General features: G+C 46.2%; 2 protein-coding genes across 7 annotated transcripts; one reads left to right on the forward strand and one right to left on the reverse strand.

Moving 5' to 3' along the window:
• Positions 1-148: 148 nt before the first annotated feature.
• DBNDD2 (dysbindin domain containing 2) lies at positions 149-4,796 on the reverse strand. 3 transcript variants are annotated; one of them, XM_087445205.1, is made up of 4 exons: positions 4,593-4,796; positions 2,072-2,218; positions 1,742-1,879; positions 149-806 (listed from the first exon to the last, which is right to left on the reverse strand). In XM_087445205.1, exons 2-4 carry the CDS (start codon positions 2,208-2,210, stop codon positions 601-603), a joined length of 483 nt encoding a protein of 160 aa, XP_087301331.1. In that variant the 5' UTR covers positions 2,211-2,218; positions 4,593-4,796; the 3' UTR covers positions 149-600. The 3 variants fall into 3 exon arrangements, with proteins under 3 accessions (XP_087301331.1, XP_087301332.1, XP_014642908.1); XM_087445206.1 differs by having other exon boundaries at positions 4,532-4,615; XM_014787422.2 differs by lacking the exon at positions 4,593-4,796 and adding an exon at positions 3,967-4,178.
• On the forward strand, positions 4,667-27,322 carry TP53TG5 (TP53 target 5). Of its 4 annotated transcripts, XM_087445208.1 has the most exons (8): positions 4,667-5,833; positions 6,296-6,496; positions 7,212-7,340; positions 8,818-8,933; positions 24,094-24,168; positions 24,368-24,498; positions 25,993-26,542; positions 27,257-27,322. In XM_087445208.1, the coding sequence occupies exons 3-7, from the start codon at positions 7,331-7,333 to the stop codon at positions 26,519-26,521; spliced, it is 861 nt and encodes a 286-aa protein (XP_087301334.1). In that variant the 5' UTR covers positions 4,667-5,833; positions 6,296-6,496; positions 7,212-7,330; the 3' UTR covers positions 26,522-26,542; positions 27,257-27,322. The 4 variants fall into 4 exon arrangements, with proteins under 4 accessions (XP_087301334.1, XP_087301333.1, XP_087301335.1 ...); XM_087445207.1 differs by having other exon boundaries at positions 4,883-6,496; XM_087445209.1 differs by having other exon boundaries at positions 4,883-6,496; positions 8,821-8,933.
• Positions 27,323-27,538: the final 216 nt, after the last annotated feature.

Raw genomic sequence — 27,538 nt, forward strand, 5'->3', positions numbered from 1 at the left:
TTCAAAACTGTATTCCAAATGCCCAGCACAGGTGTTCAATAAATAGTTCTTGAATAAATGGAGTGAGTGATAGGGATATGGTGTTGGTTAGAGAGCAAAAGAAATATAGTGGGTTTGATATCTTTGCAATGAGAAAAAGAAACGAATGGTTGGTATATTATTATTTGTTTATTATTTATACCGTGCCCTGTTCCAAAAAGGATGTAAGGAAGCAGGATGGCTGGAGTACCATCTCAATGGGAGTGCTAAGGAGTTTACGTCCATTTAGAGACACTGGTTTAGGAGACTCATCAGAAGACTGCAGGATAGTTTGGGGGAGAGAGGAGTGGCATCTTATCCTACCTCTTCTTTCATCTCCTTGCTTGCAAGCCCTACCTCGAGAGTAACCCAAAAACTGGTGGGAGGGTGGCAGCAGGAGAACGTTAGCAGTAAAGCAGGGGATGGTTCATTCTCAGAGAGGTACACCATCCCACCCTCCTTTCCACCCTCTGGTACCTACTACAAGTAAAGAGTCTGGTCTTCTCCGGAGGGCTGTGGCTGAGCCTAGGGTCTCACGCGGAGAATAGCCAGCTCAGTCAGTCTATAGGTGGAGACCCACTGCTAGCTGCAGGCTCCAGGCTCTGCCCCTTCAACACCCCCACCCTCCTCTTCGTCAGATTGTGCCAAGGGCGTGTCTGCTCCGCCGTCACTAGGATTTGGGCTGTGCAGGTTGGTGGACGAGTCAGAAGATGAAGAGGAGGTGCGGGATGTGGTCCTGTCTAGCATGGGCATTGGCAGGCTCAGCTCCTCTGAATGGTGGTCCACCCCTGCCCAGAGAGAAGAGCTGGTCAGGGTCACAAATAGGGCTTCAGAGGATTCTTAGAGATGATCTGGCCAGGAGAGACTGAAGCCCAGGGACTTGACCAAAGTCACTTAGCCAGTCCAGCAAAGAGCCAGGTCTTCTGACTCCCGGTTCCTTCCACTTCACTACACCATGTCTGGGCTCTAGAGTCAGGTCAATCAATTCAAGAGTTCAAGTTCTACCTACATCTCTTGCTCGCTTCTGAGTAGCTTTGGGCAAATCACTTTGCATCTCAAGGACTCTGCTCTGTAAAAAAGAGACACCTACCTTCCAGAAGGGTTTTGAGGATGAAATCTAAGAATGCTTATAAAACGTCTGGCACATAGTAGGCCATCAGTAAATAGTAGCAATTTTAAATAAGAGAATATCTATCTTATAGATTAAGCCTATGGGCTTTGGAGTCAGACAGCCATAGTTTGAACCCAGCTTTTCCACTGTCTGGTTATGTGATAACTTCTCTGAGTCTAAATTCCTTCTTTATAAAATGGAGATAATACCACCTGCCCTAAGGACATCATGAGGATTTACAGTATTAGAAACCTACTGAAGTGCTCACTAAATATTAATATTAAGATGACTAAAACTGCTTAAGTTGTCTAATATAAAAATTACATTTTTACATTATTTTAATTACATTAATTCCATTAATTTTACAAGTGTAAAGTTAACCAAGGCTAAGGGGGTTGGGCATTCCTAGAACTTTGCATTGGGAGTCTGTAACCCAGTTCCCCTCAGGGCAACTTCCCGAAAATCAGAACAGACAGCTGTCTGTTGGTGGAAACGCCCACTTCCAGCCCATACATGGAAACTTCCTCAGCCCAGCCTTGCAGCCTCACTTCAGAGCCCTGACATCCAGCTCTGGGTAACTGGTGCCCGAGTCCCCAAAGCAGAGGGGCATACCAGACGTCTGGGGGGTGCGTGGAGGATCTTCACAAGGCAAGAACACGTCTGCTCCGTCCTGATCCCCGAGGTCAATAAGTTCCACTTGCTCCAGCGTGTCCACATTCACTTCCATGGATGAGATACTACCTATGGGGGCTACAGATCAAGAGGGGGCAAGTCAGGAGGAACCAGGCTGGAGCCAACAGGATGGTCAGAGATATGTCAGGTCCAGAGAGAGAAGTTTAGAGGGCAAAGAAAACAAGAGGGGAGGGGACCCCCGAGATCCAGGACCCACAAGACTTCCTCCCTACCCCAGCCTAGTCCTTCTCCCCAGGACTTAGAACTTACGTCTCTGCGACTCGAGATGCAGGTGGGACAGAGGGAAGACAAACTCGGTCTCTGGCTGTAAAATGTCCTCAAAGAATTTCTGCCGCTCCCGAAGGCGGAGCTGTTGGCGCTCCAGGGTTGCCCGAGGAGTTGGGTCCATGTCAGCTCCTGGAGGGTGGAAGGGCAAGTACAGCTATGGAGTTGAGAGGGACTACAGTGGGGACCTGGGCTTGCGGAGCCCCACTGGAGGCAGCATCTCAGCAATGGGGCCTCTGGTTCCAGTCTGGACACCTCTGGACTTGGCTACCTCCTTCCCCTTCCCAGAAACAAAGTCCATTACCACAAACGTCAAGTCTCATACAGAGGCGGGCCTAACCCAGCTCCACAAAGGGGATGCCAGTTCCAGGCACGGCAAAAGAGGCTGCTCTGTATTCAGGGGACACACACAGCCAATGGCCAAGTCTCAGAATCTGCCCTTGTGAGAGGGGTTGGAGGGCCTGGTTCAGCCCAAATGGGGGAGGCACTCTTTCTACTTAATGGCCCAGCCTCCCCTCAGAAGGCCAGGGAGGAGGAGAGGATAGAGATCTCAGAGTGGAAGGTCCTTTTGCTCCAGGGCTGCAGTTCTGGTTCTGCCCATCTTCCAAAATCCAGACAAAGACTAAAGCACCCCCCTATTTACATACACACACACCCATACATACACACACCATCATCACCATCCCCTCCAAACCCTGCTCTTAAGTCACAGATCTGACTGCCAGACTTGGCTCTGTCCCTAAGAAAATCATCTTTCGAGCCTCATGAAAATGGCATAATTGCCCTACCTGCCTCAAACACAAGACACTGCTTGTGAAGGTGCTCTGTAAAATGTAAAGCTCTGATACATGTGCTATTTAGAGGACGATCATCTCTTCTCTGGACTCCCACGGCTCTTTATTTGAGCTCCTCTCCTCTGACACATCTCACTGTCTTTTCTTCCCACTAGTGACGGAGTAGCAATGGGAAGGGCGGGTCCTGGGTCCAGTTCAGATCAGGCCCCCAGTGCTGAGAGCTTTCCAGAACAGAGCTCTGGGCCAGCCCAAGCCCTATGCATTCACTCGCATTCGCTCAGTCTCCTTCCTGGCATTCGCTCTGAGCTCATCACGAGAGGCAAGGGAGTATCTAGTTTGAGGACCAGACCGTCATCCTCCGCAGACTGCTTTCCCCACCTCATCTGGTCTCAGCGTATCCGAGACCCTGACCACCACAGGCGCGTGGGTGGGGATGGGGGGGGCGGAGGGGGGCGTGAGGGACCCAAACCCGAATGGGCCACGCAGGGCCAAGGAAGTGCTGGGAGACCATGTAGCTGCGGGCTGGCAGTGGCGGGAGGCGCTGACGCCGATTCCTAGGAAAGGCTCTTTGAGCTGCCGCCCAGGTCACAACGCTAAAAATACCCGGGGCCCCTGGGGCCGTCTGCTCTAGCAGCGGGTAGGGGGAGGGAGAGACAGAGGGTGGGGGAGCTGACCGGCACCGGGGGCTCCGAGACGCCCCCTCTCTTTTCCCCTCCCCCTAAGCCCATCAATCTCACGAGACTGAAGGGGCTGGCCCCAGGGGGGCCGCGGAGCCGAACGCTGGAGAGAAGGGAGTTGTTTACGCAACTAGAGGAGCTGAGGAGAGGGGTGAAGAGATTGGAAGAGATTTGGGGGCAGGAAGCTGCCAGGGGCCAGTGAAATGGGGAGCGCCCTCTCGGTCTCTGCCCCACCCGCACTGGAATCAGCAAGAGCGAAAGAATTCCCTAAAAAGGGACGCGCCGCGTCCGCGGGGGTTGGGAGGGGAGGCGGCGGAGGGACCCCCCCTACCCCCAGCCGCTCACTCGTGCCCCAGTCCCCCCCAGCCCGGCCCTCCGGCGGCACCTGCGCCCGCCGCCGAGCCCCTACCTGCCGCGCCCGGCGCCCCCGCTGACTCAGTCTGGCCGCTCCGGCGAGACGGCGGCGGGGGCGTGGGAGCGAGGCGCGCTGGCCGGGGTGGGGCTGCGCCGGGTCTCCCCCGGGACGGACGGGCCCTGGGAGCCGGGAACGAGGAAGAGGCGGGAGGCGGAAGTGGGGGAGGGGCGGCGGGCACACGCGCTCGCCTCTCGCCCGGCGGCCGGAGGGAGCCCCTTCGGGCGCGACTGCTCGGACTTCCAGGGCGGGCAAAAAGTTCCCGGTACGCATCCTTCCTCCCCGCGACCAGCCGGACCCCTCCGCACCCCGCCGGTGCGCTCGGCTCCGCGTGCTCCGATACATCTGCTGCGCCCCGCCCGCCGGCGCAGACCCGCGGCGGGGTCACGCGCGAGCTCGGCCCACGCACACTTGCTGCTCCCCGACTCCCCAGCAGCCCCGATGCAACGAACACCCGCACCCTGACTCCTCGGCCACGCTTGGCACGCTTACGCGCGCACATCTCGAGGGCGCACACAGAGGAAAAGAGACTGAGGACCCGTCGGAGGGGTCGGGCACTGACCCAGAGCCGCCCACCAGGGCAGGTGCACTGCGACGGAGGACCCGGTGATCCTGGGACTCACCCGGCAGCCCCGGGTTCCTGGCTCCCGGACAGGACAGAGCCGCCGCCGCCCAGTCTTCCAACGCACTGGGCGGAGTGGGCGCCAGGACGGGGCGGGTCAGGGCTGGAGGTCGGGGGGTATTGCGCCGCGCCCCCAGACGCCGGCGAGGAGCCAACACCCCCAGGGTGCTTGCTAAGAGGGGCGCGGCACGTTGGGGCCGGCAAGGGTGGAGGGGTGAGGCGCAAACTGTGGCCCGAGAGGGGACATGCTTGTCCCCTCGCAGCGCCTCCTGCTTCAGACTAGTGCCAGAAGTGTCCAATCTAGCAGCTCCTGGGCCGAGACTCTGTGCCCATTCTCTTCCTCCTCCCTTCCACCCACCCATCCCCTTGTGCTCATAGCTCCAGAAGCCGAGAGGGCCGGGTGGGGGGAGGGGGTTGTCTGTCGGAGATGCTTCTGCCGTGGGGTCTCTTGATCATTCATTCAACAAACATCCTTGAGCAAGCCAGGAACTAGGAGTCACCTTGGCACCTCTCAGTCCTTCACTGCCCACATTAAAATACACCTCGGGGCAGCCCGGTGGCATAGCGGTTAAGTTCTCGCTTTCCGCTTCGGTGCCCGGGGTTTGCCGGTTGGGATCCTGGGCGCGGAACTACTGACTGCTCCTCAAGCCCTGCTGAGGTGGTGTCCCACATAGAAGAACTAGAAGGACCTACAACTAGGATATACAACTATGTACTGGGGCTTTGGGGAGAAAAAAGAAAAAGAGGAAGATTGGCAACAGATGTTTGCTCAGGTTCAATCTTCCTCAAAAAAAAAAAAAAAATACATCTCCATTTCCTGTCGCTTTTCTTTCCTAAATATCTTTCCAATACACCATTCCTGTTTCCTCCACCATTTCTCCCTTGGCTCCTAGAGGAGTAGCCTTCTATCTGGTTTTCCTGTACTCACTCTGGCCCTGCTACATTCCAGTCCCCACACAGCAGGCAGTCATCAGTTCAAAACGCAAGTCTGATGTGCCACCCCCTGCTTAAATCTCTCCATTGTTAGAATAGAATCTAGGCGCTGATACCTGAGCTGAGTCCAGAGGAACTGAGATCAACAAGCAGAGAAGAGGGGGAAGGGCACGTGGCAAGGGATGGAGGGATGAATAATCCAGACACATTCAGGTTTCCCTGTCAGGGGACCAGCACTCTACAAATACCTAAAGCACTGCCTCTGCTCTTGTTATTGGGATCTCAAAACACCCCTGTGAGAAAAATACAGTAAGCAGCTTTCCTACTATTTTACGAGCAAGGAAACTAGTTTGTGGGAGGGAACAAGTGCAGTGGTTAAGAGCACAGGATGGCAGTCAGACCCTCTTGGGTTGCGAACTTAGCTCTGCATCCAGCCAGCTGTGTAAACACTTAACTTCTGTGATCCTTAAATTCCTTGCCTATTAGATAGGAATAATGACTCCCTACCTCTAATGAGATAATTCATATAAAATGCTTAGTACAAGTTTTCGGCACTTGGAAGAAGTTCGATAAATATTAGCTGTTTTGATTGTACAAATACATTCTGAGAAAAGGAGGAAACTGCTTCCTTCCACAAATTTCTGAAATTACAGGAAGTACATCCTAATAGTTAATACTTCTACATAGCTTATTATGTACCTGTTGGTATTATAAATGCTTTGTATATATTAACTCTTTTTATTTATTTATTTATTTATTTTTCCCCCAAAGCCCCAGTAGATAGTTGTACGTCATAGCTGCACATCCTTCTAGTTGCTGTACGTGGGATGCGGCCTCAGCATGGCCGGAGAAGCGGTGCGTCAGTGTGCACCCTGGATCCCAATCCGGGCCGCCAGCAGCGGAGCGTGCGCACTTAACCACTAAGCCACGAGGCCGGCCCAACTCTTTTAATCCTCTTAACAATCCTGTGAGGTAAGTACTACTATTATTTCCATTTTACAGATACAGAAACTGAGATACAGAGAGGTGAAGGGACTTGTCCAAGGCCATACAGCGAGTAAGGGATGGGACTGGAATTTGAAGCCAGGTAGGCTGCTTCCAGACACTGTGTTTGTAACCACTACTCCCAGCCTGTTCCCCTTTTATCCTGTTGCAGTTTTAATCTTCTAAGAAACATTTTGGTCAGTTTGATTCTTATTCCTCATTAACAGATAGAGTATATACTTGGTCCCATTTCCTGGCACAGAGGAATGAGGCTAAGTCAGGAGTACAGTAGGTGAGAGCTCAGCTCCCAATGTCACCTCCCCCCTTTCAGGCTTATCCCTGGGAACAGGACTCCATGGATTTTTCTGAGCTGTCCTCAAGATGGTGACAGATCAGGAACCTCTGTCCCTTCTCTTTGCCAGATATTTGCCACGTGAAGGGGTGGAGAGGGAAGAAGCATCTAAGCTAGAAATAATTCAGGGGGCTAAGCTAGAAGGGTGTCAGCCAAGAGAAAGACCCAGGCAGCGGACCCAGGAGTGGATGGCAAAAGGAGTTGAAAGAAGCAGTGAAAAAGTAGACGGCTTAGACTTCTGGCTTCCATCTAGGATGCAGAACGCTGGGAATAGCATCATTACCACAGTAATAACAATTTAAAGAAATTGTTAGGTAATCTATAAATTATAACTTTTGTCAAACCCATTAGAGAGCTGAGGTTGCAGAGCAACCAATTAACCTGAATTCCAAAGAAGAACAGGAGCCTCCAGGAAGAAGTGGGATGCAGGCACTGGCACATTTGTGAAGGGGGAGGGAGACGAGGTCTCCATGGAAGCAGGTGAGAAGAGTTCAGCTTCAGTTTTTATTTTATTTCAGCTAAATGCCCAGTGTGGCTAGCATGAGAGTATAGAATCTGTGAGAGTCACAACAAAACCCAAACCTAGTTCAACTCCTGACAAGAGGGACTCAATCCTCCACACTAACGGCGTGAGAAAAGAAGAGATATGACAATTTCCAGGCATAAATAATATTGACCACGGTTTTTACTGTTCTACACATTATGTCCAGAAGTCAATCAAAAATTACAACACACACACAAAAAGCAACTTAATAAAACAAAAACCAAAAAACAAAAACCCTTTTGTCAATAAACAAAGGAATTAACAGAACTAGACTCAAGACTCAGATAACTCTCTGGAGTTATCTGACAGATAATTTGAAACAACTATAACAGGGCCAGCCTGGTGGCTTAGCAGTTGGGTGCACGTGCTCCACTACTGGCGGCCCAGGTTCGGATCCTGGGTGCGCACCAACACACCACTTCTCTGGCCATGCTGAGGCCGCGTTCCACATACAGCAACTAGAAGGATGGGCAACTATGACATACAACTATCTACTGGGGCTTTGGGGAAAAAAAAAAAAGGAGGAGGATTGGCAATAGATGTTAGCTCAGAGCCGGTCTTCCTCAGCAAAAAGAGAAGGATTAACACGGATGTTAGCTCAGGGCTGATCTTCCTCACAAAAAAATAAAAAAATAAAACAACTATAACAATATGTGAAAGGCTCTGTTGGAAAATATGGACAACATGCATAAACAGAAGGGCAATTTTAGCAGAGAGATGGAGACTATAAAAAGAGTCATATGGAAAATGGTAGAAATTTAAAAAACATGTAACAGAGATGAAGAATCCTTTGGCAGGCACATCAGTAAAGTCAACACAGCTGAGGAAAGAATCAGTAAACTTGAAGATAGGTCAACAGAGACTACTCAAACTGAAACAGAAAGAGAAAAGAGTGAAACAAAAAACCAGAAGATCCAAAGCTAACATATGTGTAATTTGAATTCCAGAAGGAGAAGAGATAGAGCTAGAAACACACACACGTATAGTTGTAGAAATAATGGCCAATAATTTTCCAAAAATAATGAAAGAACCACAGAGCCATAAAACTCACAGAATCCAAAAAACATTAAATACCAATACACAAGCACACAGACACACATGTAAGCACACACACAAACAAAAAATATGATCTATCATATTCAAACTGTTGAAAACCAAAGATAAAGAGAAAATCTTGAAGACACCTGGAGGAAAAAGACACACTGTCTACAGAGGAACAAAGATATAAGTTACAGCAGACTTCTCATTAGAGATTAAGTTATATGACCTGAAGATAATAGAGTGATATCTTTCAATGCTGAAAGAAAAAAACTGTCAACACGGAATTCTATACCCAGCATAAATATCCTCCAAACATGAAAGACATTCAAACACTTTGTTTCAGATGAACAAAAACAGAAAATTCCTTCCCAGCAGATCAGCACCACAAGAAATGGAAAGGAAGTTCTGGAGGCAGAAAGAATACCATACCAGAGAGAAACCTGGATCTACCTAAAGAAATGAAGATCTCTGGAAATGGAAAGAAAAAGGTAAATATAAAACATTTTTCTGTTTTTAATCACCTTAAAAGATAATTAATTGACTGTCTAAGGCAAAAGAGTAGCAATATTTTGTGGGTATATAGCACATATACTAGTAAAATGTATGATGATAACAACAGTAAAATGATGGGATGAGGAATTGGAAATATACTGTTAAAGGGTCCTTCTGCTATATAAAAAGCGGTATAATATTATTTGAAGATTGTGATTAATTGAAGGTATATATTGTAAATGCAAGGGCAACCACTAAAAAAATTTTTAAAAGGGGTATAAATAACAAGCCAGTAGTGGAGATAAAATGGAATCATAAAAATATTGGGAGGCATCCTCCCTGGGCCTCTTTGTGCTCAACTTGGCTTGTTGAGTATATTAAGATTGCAGGGGTCTGAATTCTCTTTCACTGGGGCCCTTGCTCAAGACTGTTACTACAACTGGCAATTTTGAGAGATGAGATCATGACTTTCTCAGACAAAGGCAGGCTTGCTTACTGCTTGCTGTGAAAGTGCTGGGGCTCGGTTCCTCAGCCACAGCACATACCCACCGTGTGTGTACTGTGCCTCTGGGACAGTGTATCACTTGTTGGATTTAGCGCCACACTGGTGTTCCTGTTGCTCGGGGTGCTATGAGTAATAAACTGTCTCCATCAGATGCATAAGTCTTACTGTCTACTTTCGGTGCCCAATAGGTTGAGGTTTTTCCCTGAGAAAACATAATTAATCCAAAGTAAGGAAGAAAGAGAGGAAAACCCAGAAAAAGCACAGATGGAAAAATAGAAAACAAATAGCAAAATGGAAGATTTGAATCCAATTTAATGTATCAATGAAAGACAACCAATTAAAAGACAGACCAGTAGATTGGGGAAAAAAGCAAAAGGCAATAATACACTGTCTACAAGAAACCCAGTTTCACTATAAAAAAATATATGGGTTAAAAGTAAATGGATGGAACAAGATACACCATACAAATAATAATCAAAGCAAATTGGAGAGGCAGTATTAATATCAAAGTAGACTTCACAAGGACTATTAGCAGTGATGAAAAGGGATTTTATATAACAATAAAAGGTTCAATTCACCAAGAAGACTTAACCATAAATGTGTATACATCTAATAACAGAGCTTCAGAAATACGAGGTAAAAACCAATAGATCTGGAGCCGGCCTGGTGGCGTAGCGGTTAAGTTTGCACGTTCCGCTTTGGTGGCCTGGGGTTCCCTGGTTTGGATCCTGGGTGCGGACCTACTCACCACTCATCAAGCCATGCTGAGGCAGCATCCCATATAGAAGAGCTACAAGTCTACAACTGTGATACACAACTATGTACTGGGGCTTTGGAGAGGAAAAAAAGAAAAAAAAAGAGGAAGATCGGCAACAGATGTTAGCACAGGGCCAATCTTTCTCAAAAAAAAAACAATAGATCTAAAGTAAGAAAGAGAAAAGTCTATATTACAGTTAGAGAAGTCAACGCTTCTCTCTCAGTAATCAATAAAACAAGTAGGAAAAAACGAAGGCTATAGAACACCTGAACATGATGGGCTAACTTCTTCTGATTGACATTTTTATAACACTTGTCCCAACAACAGCAGAACAAGCATTCTTTTCAACTGCACATAAAACATTCACCAAGATACATCATATTCAGGGGCCGGCCCTGTGGTGTAGCGGTTAAGTACAGGCTCTCCACTGCTGGTGGCCCGGGTTCAGATCCTGGGTGCACACCGATGCATTCCTTGTCAGGCCATGCTGTGGCGGCATCCCACATAAAGTGGAGGAAGATGGGCACAGATGTTAGCCCAGGGCCAGTCTTCCTCAGCAAAAAAGAGGAGGATTGGCATGGATGTTAGCTCAGGACTGATCTTCCTCACACACACACAAAAAAATACATCATATTCTGGGCCATAAAACAAACCTCAGCAAATTGAAAAGAATTAAAATCATACAAAATATGTTTTATGACTATAAAAGAATTAAAATACTAATAATAACAGAAAGATATCTGGAAAACACCCAAATACTTGGAAATAAAAATACAACGCTTCAGGGCCGGCCCCATGGCTTAGCGGTTAAGTGCGCGCGCTCCGCTGCTGGCAGCCCGGGCGCGTACCGACTCACTACTTCTCCAGCCGTGCTGAGGGCGCGTCCCACATACGGCAACTAGAAGGACTTGCAGCTATGACATACAACTATCTACTGGGGCTTTGGGGGAAAAAATAAATAAATAAATAAAATTAAAAAAAAAAAAAAACAATGCTTCAAAATAACCCATGAGTCAAAGATGAAGTCCAAAAGGAAATTATAAAAAAAGCTTGAATTGAATAAAATTGAAATGCAGCAGCCAGCCACCTACCTCCCAATGTTCCTTGCCTTCTGTTTGTTCATACTTTTGTGTAGAACTCTCCTACACTCTATCAAGGTTACTCTATGTGACCAGTAAGACATGGCAGAAATGATGGTATATCGCTTCCAAAATTAGGATTAAAAAAAACAAGACCGCAGCTTCCATCTTGGGTGTGTGTTCTCTATTGGTAGGATCACGCACTCTGGGGGAAGCAAGCTATTATGTTGTCAACAGCCCTACAGAGAGGCCCACGTGGCAAGGAACTGAAGATTCCAGCCAACAGCCAAAGAAGAGACGCCTGCCAGCAGTCAGATGCGAGAGCAGGGAAATAGACGCCCTGGCCCTAGTAGAGCCTGGAGATGACTCCAGCCCTGGTCGGCGGCTTGACTGCAATCTCATGAGACTGAGGCAGAACCACTCATCTAGAGCATTCCTGGATTCCTGATGCTCAAAACCTTTGAGGTTTGAGATAATAAATACTTCTTGTTGTAAACTGCTAAATTTGGGGATAATTTGCAATGCAGCAATAGATATCATATAGAGATTTTGGTACTGGGGTCGAGTGTTGCTGTAACAGCTCTAATGTGAGAGCGGCGTTAGAACTGGGCCGTAGACTTTGAGAAGAGTAGTGAAAGCCTAAAGTGCCTTGAAAAAGTTGTTAATAGAAGCCTCAGGCCTTTGATAAGGCTGCAGTCAGGGCATAAAAGAAAGTGAGGTGAATATTATCAGAGGCTGGAGGAAGAGGAATTCTTGTTATGTTGGGGCGCAAAGTTTAGCAACCCTGTTGCCTGTAGTAAAGTGGAAAGCAGAAAATGTGCCTAATGAATTTGGTGATCTAGCTAAGGATATTTCCAAATCAAGTGTTGAAGTCGTATCTTCCTACCGCTTACAGTAAAATGCAAGAGAAGAGAGAAACTAAAGCAGCAGTTCTCAAGTGACTTGATGTTGCCTCCAGGGGGCCATTTGGCAAAGTCTGGAGACATTTTTGGTTGTCAAAACTGGAGAGGTTACTGCTGGCATCTATTTAGTAGAGGCCAGGGATGCTGCTAAATATCCTACAATGCTCAAGACAAACCCCTCTCACCACCACCTCTTCCCCCCACATCAAAGAATTATCCTGCTCAAAATGTCAATAGTGCTGAGGTTGAGAAACCCTGAACCAAAAGGAAGGACTGTTAAATATGAAGGAGCCAAGAATTCATGGTAGAAAATTCTCAGCCTCTGCAAATGGCAAGTGATGGTAAAATAAGAAATAGTTTCCTAGGGGCCGGCCTGGTGGTGTAGTGGTTAAGTTTGCATGCTACGCTTTGGCAGCCTGTTGTTCGCAGGTTCAGATCCTGGCTGTGGACCTACACACCACTTATCAAGCCATGCTGTGGTGGTGCCCCACATATAAAGTAGAGGAAGATGGGCATGGATGTTAACCCAGGGCCAATCTTCCTCAGCAAAAAGAGGAGGATTGGCAACAGATGTTAGCTCAGGGCTAACCTTCCTCACCAAAAAAAAAAAAAAAAAAAGGAAAAGAAAAAAGAAATGGTTTCCTAGCAGAGCTCAAATCCAGGGCATTGCCAGAAAAATATGGTCCAAAAATGAAACTGAGAATGTGCCTATAAAATCTTTTGTTTACATCTCAGAAAGATTTAAGGGAATGCCACAGAATACTATTCAGTCGGATAAAAGACCTCTAAAGAAATTATAGGTGTGCCTCACAGATGCTGTGAATCAAACAATAGGGATTCTAGAAAGCTTAAAGGTATTGTCCCTTAGCCATTTCAGCAGAAGCCTAGTGTAGAGAAGGGTTGATCTCAAAGAAACTGTGGACATGGTTTTTGTCTAATAGAGTAGAATAAGATTCAGAGTGATCCACAAGTTCTTAAAAGGATTACATATCCAGAAATATCTCCAGCTTGGACTTATAGGGATAAAGAGAGTAAAAAATAAAAAGAGGGTCTCCAGTTCTGAACAAGATGGAGTAGATGCATTCCTCTCTATCCCTTCCACTAAGTACAGCTGAAAATGCTGGACATTATATACAAAACAAACATAAAAAGGCAGACCAAGCAGGAACCTCAGTACTCAAATGATACAGCAGTGAGTCCCTTGGTTCTCTTTTTGCTAGGGTGCTGAAGAAGCCTGCAACCTGGAAATACCAAACAGGCATAGACAAAAATTGCCCCCATAAAAGCCTGTTCTCTCTTTTCAGAGGACTGGGAAAGGAGCACCCTAGCAAGACAGAAATCTTTTGTGGGGGGGGGGGGTGAGGAAGATTAGCCCTGACCTAACATCCAATGCCAATCTTCCTCTTTTTGCTGAGGAAGATTGGCCCTGGGCTAACATCCGTGCCCATCTTCCTCCACTTTATATGGGACACCGCCACAGTATGGCTTGACAAGCTGTGCATCGGTCCGCGCCCAGGGTCCGAACCGGCGAACCCCAGGCCGCCGAAGCGGAGCGCATGAACTTAACTGCTACGCCACCGGGCCAGCCCAAGACAAAAATCTTTTGACAATAAATGCCCCACTCCAGCAAAACCTCACTCCCAACCTCCATGAGCAAAGGCAGAGGGGAAAGCCTAGACTTTAATATTTGTCTTATGGTAACAAGGCACCTCTCCCCCTCACCTCTGGGCGGTGTTAGAGGAGGCTGAGTGGGGAACCTGGGCTTCATCACTGCCCAGAAGTAATGAAGCAACCGTTCCCTTCCCCTACGGGCTGGTGTCAGTGCGGGCCATGTGAGAAGCCTGCACTTTCACTCCCACCTGGTGATAAAGACTTGGTGCCCCCTCTCTCACTGGGCCCAGGTCAGCAGAGGCCTACTAAAACAGAGAATTAAATGAGATCCAGAGTCTCATAACATAATTTCTGAAATGTCCAGGTTATAAATGAAAATAACTCAGCATACCAAGACCCAGGAAAATTTCAACTTGGACAAGAAAATACAATCAACAGATTCCAAAGGATCATAATGATGTTGGAATTATCTGATAAGGATTTTAAAACAGTCATTATAAAAATGCTTCAGCAACTAATTAAAAATATTCTTGAAATAAATGAAAAAATTAAAAATCTCAGGAAAAAAATAGAAGATTTAAAGAAGAACCAAATAGAAATCTTAGAACTGAAGAAAAAGTAACTGTACTGGGTTGAATAGTGTCCTCCAAAAATTCATGTCTACCCAGTACCACAGAATGTGACCTTATTTGGAAATAGTGTCTTTGCAGATGTAATTAGTTAAGATGAGGTCATACTGGATTAGGGTGGGTACCAAATACAATAACCGGTATCCTTATAAGAAGACTATGTGAAAACATAGAAAAATACACAGAAGAGAACACCATGTGCAGATGGAGGCAAATATCAGAATGATAAGTCTACAGGCCAAGGAATGCCAAGGATTGCTGGCAGTCACCAGAAGCTAGGAGAGAGGCATGGAACAGATTCTCCCTCGGAGCCTTCAGAAGGAACCAACACCTCGATTTTTGGATTCTTGGCCTCCAGTACTGTGCAAAAAATAAATTTCTGTTGTTTTAAGTTATCAAGTTGGTGGTAATTTGTTACAGCAGCCTAGGAAACTAATACAGAAACCAAAATTTAAAAAAAAAAGCTCACTGGATAGGTTCAATAGAAGACTGACTGAGATAACATATGAAAGGATTGGTGAATTTGAAGATAGAATAGTAGAAATTACCCAATCTGAAAAACAGAGAAAATTAGATTGAAAAAGAAAAAACAAAGCCTGAGAAACCTGTGAGACAATAATAAAAGATTTAACATTTGTGATACTGGAATCCCAGGTAGAGAAGAAAAAGAGGTGGAGCTGAAAAACATTAAAAAAAATAATGGCTGAAATTTTCCCAAATTTGATGAAGACCTAAACCTACAGATTCAAGATGCTGAAAGGTAAGATGATTTCCCCTTAGGATCAAGAACAGGCAAGGATGTCTGTACTCATCACTTCTATTCCACATGGTACTGGAAGTCCCAGCCAGCACAATAAGACAAGAAAAGGAAATTAAAGGTACATTAGGGAAATGTAGATTAACACTACTGTAAAATACCACTACATACCTACTAGAATGGCTTAAAAAAACCAACCTAATAATACCAAGTGCTGCTGAGGATGTGGAGCAAGTAGACCTCTCACGCATTGTTGGTGGGAATATAAAATGGAACAGTTACTTTGGGAAACTGTTTGGAAGTTTCTTATAAAGTTAAACATGCAATTATTATACGATCCTATAGTCCCACTCCTAGGTATTGACCCAAGTGAAATAAAAACGTATATTCCCGGGGGCTGGCCCGGTGGTGTAGTGGTTAAGTGTGCATGCTCCGCTTCAGCGGCCCAGGGTTCACAGGTTCGGATCCCAGGTGCGCACCGATGCACTACCTGTCAAGCCATGCTGTGGTGGCGTCCCATATAAAGTGGAGGAAGTTGGGCACAGATGTTAGCCCAGGGCCGATCTTCCTCAGCAAAAAGAGGAGGATTGGCATCAGATGTTAGTTCAGGGCTAATCTTCCTCACAAAAAAAAAAGTATATTCCCACAAAAACCTGTACACAAATGCTTTTGGTAACTTTATTCATAACCACCAAAATCCAGAAGCTAGCCCAGATGTCCTTTAATGATTAGATAACAAACAGTGGCATATTTGTTCAATGAAATATTACTCAGCAATGGAAAGTAACAAACTACTGATACACCCAACATGTGCAAATCTCAGATGCATTGTGTTAAGTGAAGAAATTCTAGATTCAAAAGACTACATACCGTAGGATTCCATTTATATGATGTTCTGGAAAAGGCAAAGCTACAGGGACTGAAAACACATCAGTTGTTGCCAGAGCCAGGAGTGGAAGAAGGGGTTAACTACAAAGACAGTGGATGAGGGAACTTAGGGGGATTATGAAACCATTCTATATATTGATTGTGGTGGTTATACAATAGTATGCACTTGTCAAAACTCATAGAAGTACACTAAAAAGGGTGAATTTTACCCCAATAAACTTGACTTTAAAGAAACTAAAGTACAAAATGAGAGGAAACAAAACAAAACAAAAGAGTGGAATCTCACACCCATTAGGATGGCTACTATCAAAAAAGAAAATAACAAGTGTTAGTGAGAGTGTGGAGAAACTGGAACTCTTGCGCACTGTTGGTGGAAAGGTAAAATGGTGCAGCCATTGTAGAAAACAGTATGGTGGTTCCTCAAAAAAATAAAAACAGAATTACCATATGGTCCAGCAATTCTACTTGTGGCTATGTACCCAAAAGAATTTAAAGCAGGGTCTTGAAGAGATATTTGTACACCCATGTTCATAGCAACATTATTCACAATAGCTAAAAAGGTGGAAGCAACCCAAGTGCCCACTGATGGATGGATGGATGGATGAAAAAATATGGTATATACGTACAATAGATGTTATTCAGCCTTAAAAAGTAAGGAAATTCTGACACATGCTATAACATGGATGAACCTTGAGGATATTATGCTAAGTGAAATAAGCCAGTCACAAAAGACAAATATTGTATGATCCTACTTATATGAGGTACTTAGAGCAGTCAAGGGGGCCAGCCCAGTAGCGTAGCGGTTAAGTGTGTGTGCTCTGCTGAGGCAGCCCGGGGTTCACAGGTTTGGATCCCAGGCACGCACCAATGCACTGCTTGTCAAGCCATGCTGTGCCGGCGTCCCATATAAAGTGGAGGAAGATGGGCACGGATGTTAGCCCAGGGCCAGTCTTCCTCAGCAAAAAGAGGAGGACTGGCGACAGATGTTAGCTCAGGGCTAATCTTCTTCACAAAAAAAAAAAAAAAGAGCAGTCAAATTCATAGAGACAGAAAGGAGAAGGGTGGTTGCCAGGGGCTGAAGGAGGGGGAAATGGAGAGTTGTTTAATGAGTATAGAGTTTCAGTTTTACAAGATGAAAAGAGTTCTGGAGATGGATGGTGGTGATGGTTGCACACCATATGAATGTACTTAACACTACTGACCTATACACTTAAAAATGGTTAACAAACATTCAAAGAAGATTTAATACCCATCCTTCTCAAACTATTCCGAAAAATAGAGGAAGATGGAACACTTCCTAAATCATTCTACGAGGACAACATCACCTTGATACCAAAGCCAGACAAAGACAATACAAAGAAGGAAAATTACAGGCCAATATCGCTGATGAACCTAGATGCAAAAATCCTCAACAAAATATTGGCAAACTGAATACAGCAATACATTAAAAAGATCATACACCATGATCAAATGGGATTTATATCAGGGACACAGGGATGGTTCAATATCCGCAAATCAATCAACGTGATACATCACATCAACAAAACAAAGAAAAAAAAACCACATGGTCATCTCAATAGATGCAGAGAAGGCATTTGACAAGATACAACATCCATTTATGATAAAAACTCTCAACAAAATGGGAATAGAAGGAAAATACCTCAACATAATAAAGGCTATTTATGACAAACCCACAGCCAACATCATATTCAACAGGGAAAGACTGAAAGCCATTCCTCTGAGAACAGGAACGAGGCAGGGCTGCCCACTCTCACCACTCCTGTTCAACATAGTACTGGAGGTTTTGGCCAGAGCAATTAGGCAAGAAAAAGGAATAAAAGGAATCCAAATAGGTAACGAAGAAGTGAAACTCTCACTATTTGCAGATGACATGATTTTATATATAGAAAACCCTAAAGAATCCATTGGAAAACTATTACAAATAATCAACTACAGCAAAGTTGCAGGGTACAAAATCAGTCTACAAAAATCAGTTGCATTTCTGTATGATAATAACGAACTAACAGAAAGAGAGCTCAAAAAGATAATACCATTTACAATTGCATCAAAAAGAATAAAATACCTAGGAATAAATCTTACCAAGGAGGTGAAAGACCTATACAATGAGAACTACAAGACATTATTGAAAGAAATCAATGATGACATAAAGAAATGGAAAGATATCCCATACATGTGGATTGGAAGAATAAACATAGTTAAAATGTCTATATTACCTAAAGCAATCTACAGATTCAATACAATCCCAATCAGAATCCCAATGACATTCTTCACGGAAATAGAAAAAAGAATACTAAAATTTATATGGGGCAACAAAAGACCCTGAATAGCTAAAGCAATCCTAAGAAAAAAGAACAAAGCAGGAGGCATCACAATCCCTGACTTCAAAACATACTACAAAGCAATAGTAATCAAAACAGCATGGTACTGGTACAAAAACAGACACACAGATCAATAGAACAGAATTGAAAGCCCAGAAATAAAACCACACATATACGGACAGCTAATTTTCGACAAAGGAGCTAAGAACATACAATGGAGAAAGGAAAGTCTCTTCAGTAAATGGTGTTGGGAAAACTGGACAGCCACATGCAAAAGAATGAAAGTGGACCATCTGCTATCGCCATTCACAAAAATTAACTCAAAATGGATCAAAGACCTGAAGGTGAGACCTGAAACTATAAAACTCATAGAAGAAAATATAGGCAACACACTATTTGACATTGGTCATAAAGGAATCTTTTTGGATGACATGCCTACCCAGACTAGGGAAACTAAAGAAAAAATAAACAAGTGGGACTTTATCAGATTAAAGAGCTTCTACAAGACAAACGAAATCAGAATCAAGATGAACAGACAACCCACCAGCTGGGAGAGAATATTTGCAAAACATACATCTGACAAGGGGTTGATCTCCATAATATATAAAGAACTCACACAACTGAACAACAAAAAAACAAACAACCCGATCAAAAAATGGGCAGAGGAAATGAACAGACACTTCTCCAAAGAAGATATACAGACCAATAGGCACATGAAAAGATGTTCAACATCATTAATCATCAGGGAAATGCAAATCAAAACAACACTAAGATATCACCTCATGCCCGTTAGAATGGCTATAATCACCAAGACAAAAAACAACAAATGTTGGAGAGGATGTGGAGAAACAGGAACCCTCATACACAGCTGGTGGGAATGCAAACTGGTGCAGCCTCTGTGGAAAACGGTATGGAGATTCCTCAAAGAATTAGAAATAGAGATGCCCTATGATCCAGCCATCCCTCTACTGGGAATCTATCCAACGAACCTGAAATCAACATTCCAAAGAGGCTTATGCACCCCTATGTTCATTGCAGCATTATTCACTATAGCCAAGAAGTGGAAGCAACCTAAGTCTCCCTTGACTGACGATTGGATCAAGAAAATGTAGTATATATATACAATGGAATATTACTCAGCCATAAAAAAAGACAAAATCGTCCCATTTGCAACAACATGGATGGGCCTGGAAGGCATTATGTTAAGGGAAGTAAGCCAGAAAGAGAAAGACAAACACTGTATGATCTCACTCATATGTAGAATATAAACCAACACATGGACAGAGAAAACTGTATTGTGGTTACCAGGGGCAATGGGGATGGGGGGTGGGCACAAGGGGTGAAGGGAGACGTATATATGGTGATGGACAAACAAAAATGTACAACCCAAAATTTCACAATGTTAAAAACTATTAAAACATCAATTAAAAAAATGAAAAAAAAATGGTTAAGATGGTAAATTTTACATTATGTGTATTTTACCACAACTAAGAAAAAAAAGAGTGGCGGTTTCTCACTCAAGAGCCTTGGATTTAGTCCACAAGACTTACCAGCTGTGTGTCACTGGGTAAGTCTCTCTCCCCACCAATGGTTTTTCCAGTGTAAATGGAAGGACCAAACAAGATGGAATATGGAAAACTGCTCTGGGAGCTATTGCTGGGATACAAAGTCTGGCCAAGGAGAACTCCCTGCACCCATGAGGATGAACTGCCTAGGCAGGTGCAGCTTCCAGAGGGAGGGAAGCAAGTGAGAGTAAAAAGTATGGACTTGAACGGAATGGCAGAGGCAGCCGGGCCAGGCTCCCAGCGCCAAGTCTAGCCACCTTGCTTTAATTGCCAGAGCCCTTCAGGGCCCCCTAGACCCTCAGGACAAACTCTGAGGCCCTCAGCCTGGCGGTCAAGCCCTGAGCAGTCTGTGTCCTGCTCAATTCTCCAGTTTCAGCCACTGCCACTCTTGGCCCCTACTTTCTACTCCAGCAACATACAACAATAATTCCCTCCCACACCTGTATTTTTAAAATCCCCTCTTTTGAGAACGCCCTGCCCACGTCACACCCCTTTGCCTGGCCAACTTCTACTCCTCCTTCATTCCTCCTCACTGTCTCTATGAAGACTTCCCTGGCCTCCTCAGGCTGCTCCTCTGTGTTCCAGCAGCTGCTTGGATGACCCTTATAAATAATGCTATTTATTTCACTTTTTCGAAAAATACTTATTGGGCACCTATTATCTGGCACACACTATTCTAGGCTCTGGGGTTTATCAATGAATAGAAGAGACAAAAATCCCTGCCCTGGAGGAGCCATACTCTAGGGGTACCCTGGGAGACCCTGGGCCTGTGGACTTCTTGCAGGGAGGCATGCTATGCCTATAATGCTGCTGTCCTCAGGGCCCGCACACAGTGAGCCCCCAGCCCTTGGCGCCCGGGGGCTGAGTGGCAGGCGTAGATGATTCTGATGCAGCCCGCCAGGCGAGTCCAGTAGAGTCCAGCTGATAAGAGCTGAAACTGTGCTGGCAAGGAGAGGGATGCCTGAGCAGGCAGAGGAGGCAAGGAGTATTGGGGTAGACAGGAGGGAGAGAGGAGACAGAGTGTCCTCCGTGTCTTCCCTCCCGAGTCACCTCCTCAGGTTCTTCCCTGGGCCCCAGCATGTAAGCCGCTGTTCCACAGTCTAGGCTCAGTCATCACCCCTAAAAGGCAGAGCTAAGCCCTCCGTCTGCAGGCACACCTCTCTGCCCTAGAAGTGGTGTGGTGTGGAGTGGTTCCCATACTTGGTTGCATATCAGATTGGCTGACTGAATGGGATGGTGCCTGAAAAGCTGTTTTTCACAACCTCTTCAAATTATTCTGATGCAGCCAGGCAGGCAGAGTATTCAGAGCAGGCTGAGTCGGTAAAGTCTCCTATGATCCATCCCAACCCTTCACCACAGCTCCCTCTCTGCCCTCATCTCCTGCCACCACCACTCTCCCTTCCCTCACCTCCTTCAAGTCTCTGCTCAGATCTCATCTTGTTGGTGAATCTTTCCCATTCTACCCTTTCTAATGTAGCAAACCTTCCCCCTTCGTTCTCCCTGTCCCCTCTGCCCTGTTTACCTTTTGGTAAAGTAAACACACTTATTTCCATCTGACATACAGTGGTGTGCTGGAACTGACTCATAAGGCTTTCAAAAGCCTATTACATTTTTAGGAACTCAGCTGGCTGGTTGTTAAGCATAGCTATCATTAAAAATCAAATTATAGGGGCCGGCCCGGTGGCGCAAGCGGTTAAGTGCGCGTGCTCCGCTGCGGCGGCCCGGGGTTCGCCGGTTCGGATCCCAGGTGCGCACCAATGCACTGCTTGGCAAGCCATGCTGTGGCGGCATCCCATATAAAGTGGAGGAAGATGGGCACAGATGTTAGCCCAGGGCCAGTCTTCCTCAGCAAAAAAAAAAAAAAGAAAAAAGAAAAAGAGGAGGATTGGCAGATGTTAGCACAGGGCTGATCTTCCTCACACACAAAAAAATCAAATTATACAAATTTAATTAAATTAATGATATTAAAAACAAGGGCGAAAAATGCTCAAACTCATCACTTTCTAATTTTTTACTACTTTTTACTATTATCTATGTTCTTGAGAGTCTTTACATCTGTAGAAATATAGTAGAAATATACAGTAGACAATGGTATGCTCCTGTGCATGTCTGTTCAATTCTGCATTCATTGGTAGCTTAAAATCGGCCACGGTAGGAGTATTTACATCACAGAAATGAGTAAACATGATAAATCAGGTTTTGATTTATTGTATTGTTGACTGTATACACCAGGGGGTGGTGATGGGCCAAATGTGGCCCATCAACTAATTTTGTAAATAAAGTTTTATTGGAACACAGCCATGCCCACTCACTTACATATTATCTCTGGCTGCTTTCACACTACAAGAGCAGAGGTGAGCAGTTGCAACTCTGTGGCCTGCAAAGCCTAACACAATCACCATCTCACCCTTTACAGAAGAAATTTGCTGACCCCTGGTCTAGCCTTAAGAAAGTAATGGAGGAGATTTTTTTTTTGTGAGGAAGATCAGCCCTGAGCTAACATCCATGCTAATCCTCCTCTTTTTGCTGAGGAAGACCAGCTCTGAGCTAACATCTATTGCCACTCCTCCTCCTTTTTTTTTTTTTCCCCAAAGCCTCAGTAGATAGTTGTACGTCCTAGTTGCACATCCTTCTAATTGCTGTATGTGGGACGCGGCCTCAGCATGGCCGGAGAAGCAGTGCGTCGGTGCGTGCCTGGGATCCGAACCCAGGCCACCAGTAGCGGAGTGCATGCACTTAACCACCAAGCCACAGGGCCGGCCCAAGGAGATGTTAATAATGCAGATTAAATGCAAACATGTGTCCCATCTATAGCATTACATTGTAAATAGCAACACACACCAAAAATGTGAAAAAAGAAATTGAGAAAATAGACTTCCTATATGTGAAAACTGTGATCTAATACAGCAGATAAGTTGATCGTGTCATTGATGAATGAAGGGAATTCCAACATCTTTGTTCTTTCACTTTTTCACTTTCTTCTTACTCTTTAATGTAAATGAAAATATCAACATTCACGTTGGAACTACACTTATGCATCAATTTACAACCACAGGCGGGCTAACAAGAGTTAGGCAAAATTCCAGAAAAGTACTCTGTAAGAATTAACTGGCTATCTGGAATTTATAACAAAGATTAGATTTAGATTTAGATTTCTATCAGTAAAATTTATGATAAACACACACACATCTATACACCCTTTGTTTCAGAGAGCCAATTATTAAACATTTACAAGCACACACTGTTTTGTTTCCCCTCCACTAAAAGTTTAATTTCTTGAGGGTAAGAACTTTCTTTTATTCCAGCACTGAGGACAGCCCCTGAATGTAGCCGCTGCACAGTCAACATAGGTGACCAGGATGAACAGATGAGCAGAGTGGGGAACCGCTAGCTTCATGAGTTGACTGTTAGCCCTTAGGTTTCCAGCTCCACCATTATCTAGCTATGTGGCCTTGAGCAAATTAGCCTCTTTGAACCTTGGCTTCTTCATTAAAAAAGAGAGAATAATCCTCTTACCTCACAGGGAGGTGGTGACAACATATGCCCTTGCCTGGCACCTACTAGGCTTCTCCACTGGTGGGAGTTTCCTCCTCACCCTCCACCCCTGCCACACACATATTCCCTGGAGACCCAGCCCTGCTGCTGTAACACATTTCAGTGATGTCACAGGTCCCCTCCCTGGGAGCTCCAGCGCAAGCATCCTGATGCGCAGCCTGAGGGCTGGCTGAACTGAGAGGGGCAGGACACAGGCAGTGCCGGGTACCAGTCTTGCTCCATCTGTCTTTGAGGCCTCACACCCCCAGCATGAGTCCATCGGCAAAGAAGAGGCCCAAGAATAGAGTGATTTCCAAGGTTGGACTTGGGACTGGACCTAGAGGGGACCTGAACAAAGAGTCCAAACACATCGAGAGCAGATGCCTTCCAGCCTGGGGAGAAAGGGAGAGGTGAAGGGCAAGGGAGGTCGGGAGACTTAGAATGGTCTTCCTATTTCTGCTCCCAATCCAAGGTGACAAAATTCCCAGTCTAGGGTTGGTCAAACCATGCTCAGCTAAATGGAGAGGCATAATGGAGGTGTTCAGGGGCATTCCTCCTGTGTTAGTGCTATTTCTCTCTCTGTCTCTCAGATGCAAGATAAGGAACCACAGGACAAGATTCAGCAGCCTGTCAGCAAAGTACTTGAGCGGAACCGACTTAAAATGGTGAGATGCCCCATTTTGGTCCCATTGTAGGAGAGCCTGAGCTCCCACGTAATGCTGCTCCTGGTTGGCAGGCTGAGTGACCCAGAAGGAGTCACCAGGCCAAGCCTTGAGCTGAGTTGAGCCAAAGTCTAGGTGGGGTGTGGGAGGCTATCCCAGGAAAGCTGAAGCTTCTGTTTTTCTGGTTTCTTGACCTTGGCAGGTGTTAAAAAACTTGTCGCTCTTGAGGCTTCTCAAGAGCTCGAACCCCCGGATCCAAGAACTGTATAGCCTGGCCAAAAGGTGTTGGAATTCACTGCTCAGAGTTCCGAAGATCCTCAGGATCTCCTCTGGGTGAGCTCGGCCCACTCATGGCCCCCAGCAGGGACCCAAGAGCTATCTTTCCTAGGAACAGGCACTGTGCTAAGGAATTTAGAAAACCTAATTTTCACAAAGGCTCTGTGAGAAAGGTATTTATTGGCCCTATGTCACTAACAGGGAGCTGAGGCTCAGGAGATAAAGTGACTTCTCCAGGTTAACTGAACTGATAAGTGGCAGAGCTAGGATCTGAAGCATTCCTGCCTGATACCAGAGCTGTGGTCATAAGCATGGTCATAATCATCCAGTTATGGGACTAGCCACCACCTGGGGCACTGAGCAAGAGGGGCCCCTCCTCCTGCTCCCCCTCTCACGTCAACACAACCCCGAGATTCACCTGCAGACCAGTCATCTTGCTGAGGCTCAGTTTCCTCATAAGTCACATCAGAATATTAAGAAAGCTAACATTTATTAAGTACCTGCTAAGTGCCAGGTACTATGCTAAGTACTTTACAAGCATTTTCCCATTTAGTTTATTCTTCACAACGATCCTGTTAAGTAGACAGAATTATCCCAGTTTTACAGATGAGGAAACTAAGGCTCTGAGAGGTTAAATTTCTTGTCCCAAATCGCACAGATGGTAAGGGGGCAGAAGGGAATTTGAATCCCAGTTTGTCTGTCTCAAAAGCCTGTGCTCTCCAAGCTGCTCTGCCACTTCACTGCCTCCTGCTTTGCAGGACCTGTTGTGAGGGTCCTGGGCATGCCACATAGTGGGCACTCAATTAACGGTGGCCATTATCATCATCAGCATTGTCATTACCGTGAGTCCAAGGCATCACCCCTCTTCACACGCACTCAGCTAGGACAGTGCTGCCACTTTGCAAGGGGCCCAATCTATTACAGACACCCTTTGGGAAAGTCTCCTTCCAGCATTTAATCCTCTGGGTAACTCTGCCTCCCTCAGGTGGCCTCCCTGACGCAGGCAGTCAGGAAACACTGAGCCAGAAGGGTCAGGCTCATTTAGTCCCACAGTTTTCCATCCTTTTTAAAGCAGTGAACCTCTCTTCAAATATCTGTCCCCAAGCTCCAGTTGTGTGTGTGTGGGGAGGGGAGGTTGTTATCCTATCCTGTTATCCATGCGGGGAGGGGGTCGGCATTTGAGATACCTCCTCAGAACCCTAAAGTTTCTTGGAACACAACTTGAAAAAAACACTGGACTAGTTCACCCCATCAACTGAAATCTAGAGGCAGAACCCTAACTTAGTGGCTGAGGCAGACAATATATATTCCTAGGCGTCCTATGTCATTGCCTTTCACCTTTCCAACCTCCCAGATCCCTTCTGCCAATACTCATCACATCCCCTGCCCCAGGCACAAGGCCTCTGGGTGGTAGAGATGTTTCTTTTCAGGCCCTCTCTAGCTTTCTGAACAGGCTCCTCTGAGCTGGCTGCATAGCACCTGTCTCAGGGCCAGGCTAGAGAACCAGGGCCTTAGTCCTGCTCTGCTCACTGCCATTCTTCTCCCTGCCAGGAACAACGATGGCTGCGATAAAGTGGAACAAAACAATGAAGAGCTCCAGGAGGCTGGGTGCTCCAAGAAGAAACTGGAGTCCAAGAAATTAGAGTCCATAGAGGAGGAGGAGGAAGCTGCGTCTCCTAAGGAGACACAGCCCATGGAGGAGGTGGGGCAGAAGAACAAGGCCCAGCAGTCACCTGCAGCAGTGCCACAGAAAGAAGAGCAGGTGGAGCCTGAGGTCCCAACGACATCAAGGAGTCATGGCCTGACCCCTTGCCCTGGAGCCCAGAGGAAGCAGCCACCCACTGGGGGCTCCCGAGTCGTCTTCCTCAAGACCTACCTGCACAGAACTCCCATGGAGGATGGGAAGCAGCTGGAAGCAGCTGACCAGTGGGTCTGGTTTGAGGGGCTGCCCACACGAGTCCACCTCCCAGGGCCCCGAGTGATGTGCAGATCATCCACCCTGCGCTGGGTCAAGCGCTGCTGCACCCGTTTCTGCTCTGCGTCACTTGAGCTGCCTATGTGCCATCCATACAGGGTGTGACAACGCCACTGCCAGGCCAGGGTGAGACGCAGGCCCCAAGCCAGCCCCAGAGCTGGGCCCCAGGGTTAGAGGGCTCAGGATCCAGAGTCTTGGGGGCTGTGGCTGGCAGTGCGGGGAGGCCCTACCTTCATGCTCAGAGAGGAAAGCCCAGAGAGGGGGAAGCCATTGACCAAGACCACAAGCCATTGACCAAGGAGGGTAGTGGCTAGGCTGGGTCCTCCCAAGATCCAACTAGTTGCTCTGGGGAAGGAGAGGCATTGGAAGTGGGGGTTCTGAGGGGGGTCATCCCATTGCCTGGAGGCCTCAGGAGGGGCCACAAGTGCTTTAGCTCAGAATCTCACAGAAGTCTGAGTAAGAGAGTTTCAGGATTTCTAAATGTGGAGGAGGAGGAGTGGTCAGGTAGGGCTTGGCCACATCCCATCCCATTAGACCAAATCAACTTTCCATTTATTTATTCATGCTTCAAATAACACTTACCCTGAACAAAAAGTTCCTTAGCGAAAAACAAAAAAGGAAGAAAATACTCCAGCCCCTCCATGAGAGAACTGAGGTCCCAAGAAAGGAAGGGAGTAATGGGTTCGGGGGTCCAGCTGAAAGGGACGCTCCCCTTCACAAAATCCACTTCTCCAACTTGCCAGATATCGCGACACCCGGTCCCTGAGCCCTCTCCCTGGACGGCAGCGCCTCCTGGGGGTGATCTTAGCTCCTAACTAACACGGAGGTCTCTGCTCGCAGGTGGTGTGACCTTGGATGGGAGCCAGAGGTGTGAGGAGAGGACGGAGACCACTCAACCATCTGAAAGGGAGGGATGGGCGGGAAAATTCGGAAAAAGTCTACAAATAAAATCTCCCATATGGCACTGAAGAATACTACCGCTCGCTCTGCCCGTGTGTCTGGGGCAGGAAAGGATGGAGGAAAGAGGCCCTCAGTGGAAGTGGGGAGGGAGAGTGTGCATCACGACTTCAGGCTTCTTCCGCCTCATCCCCAGCGCCCTAAAATCAGTCTAGAAGCCAGAGC

This window comes from Ceratotherium simum, chromosome 21, assembly GCF_057802395.1.
Source record: "Ceratotherium simum simum isolate JZ-2026a chromosome 21, ASM5780239v1, whole genome shotgun sequence".
Taxonomy (NCBI): Eukaryota; Metazoa; Chordata; class Mammalia; order Perissodactyla; family Rhinocerotidae; genus Ceratotherium; species Ceratotherium simum.

Excerpts from the sequence above, each read along its gene's own strand:
- DBNDD2 (XM_087445205.1), bottom strand. The coding sequence starts at position 2,210 with ATGGACCCAACTCCTCGGGCAACCCTGGAGCGCCAACAGCTCCGCCTT. Across the intron at positions 1,880-2,071 it reads GCATCTCGAGTCGCAGAGAC|CCCCCATAGGTAGTATCTCA; the intron begins GTAAGTTCTAAG and ends CTTGATCTGTAG. Across the intron at positions 807-1,741 it reads ACGCACCCCCCAGACGTCTG|GGGTGGACCACCATTCAGAG; the intron begins GTATGCCCCTCT and ends CTCTCTGGGCAG.
- TP53TG5 (XM_087445208.1), top strand. Across the intron at positions 24,169-24,367 it reads AGCGGAACCGACTTAAAATG|GTGTTAAAAAACTTGTCGCT; the intron begins GTGAGATGCCCC and ends TGACCTTGGCAG. Across the intron at positions 24,499-25,992 it reads ATCCTCAGGATCTCCTCTGG|GAACAACGATGGCTGCGATA; the intron begins GTGAGCTCGGCC and ends TCTCCCTGCCAG.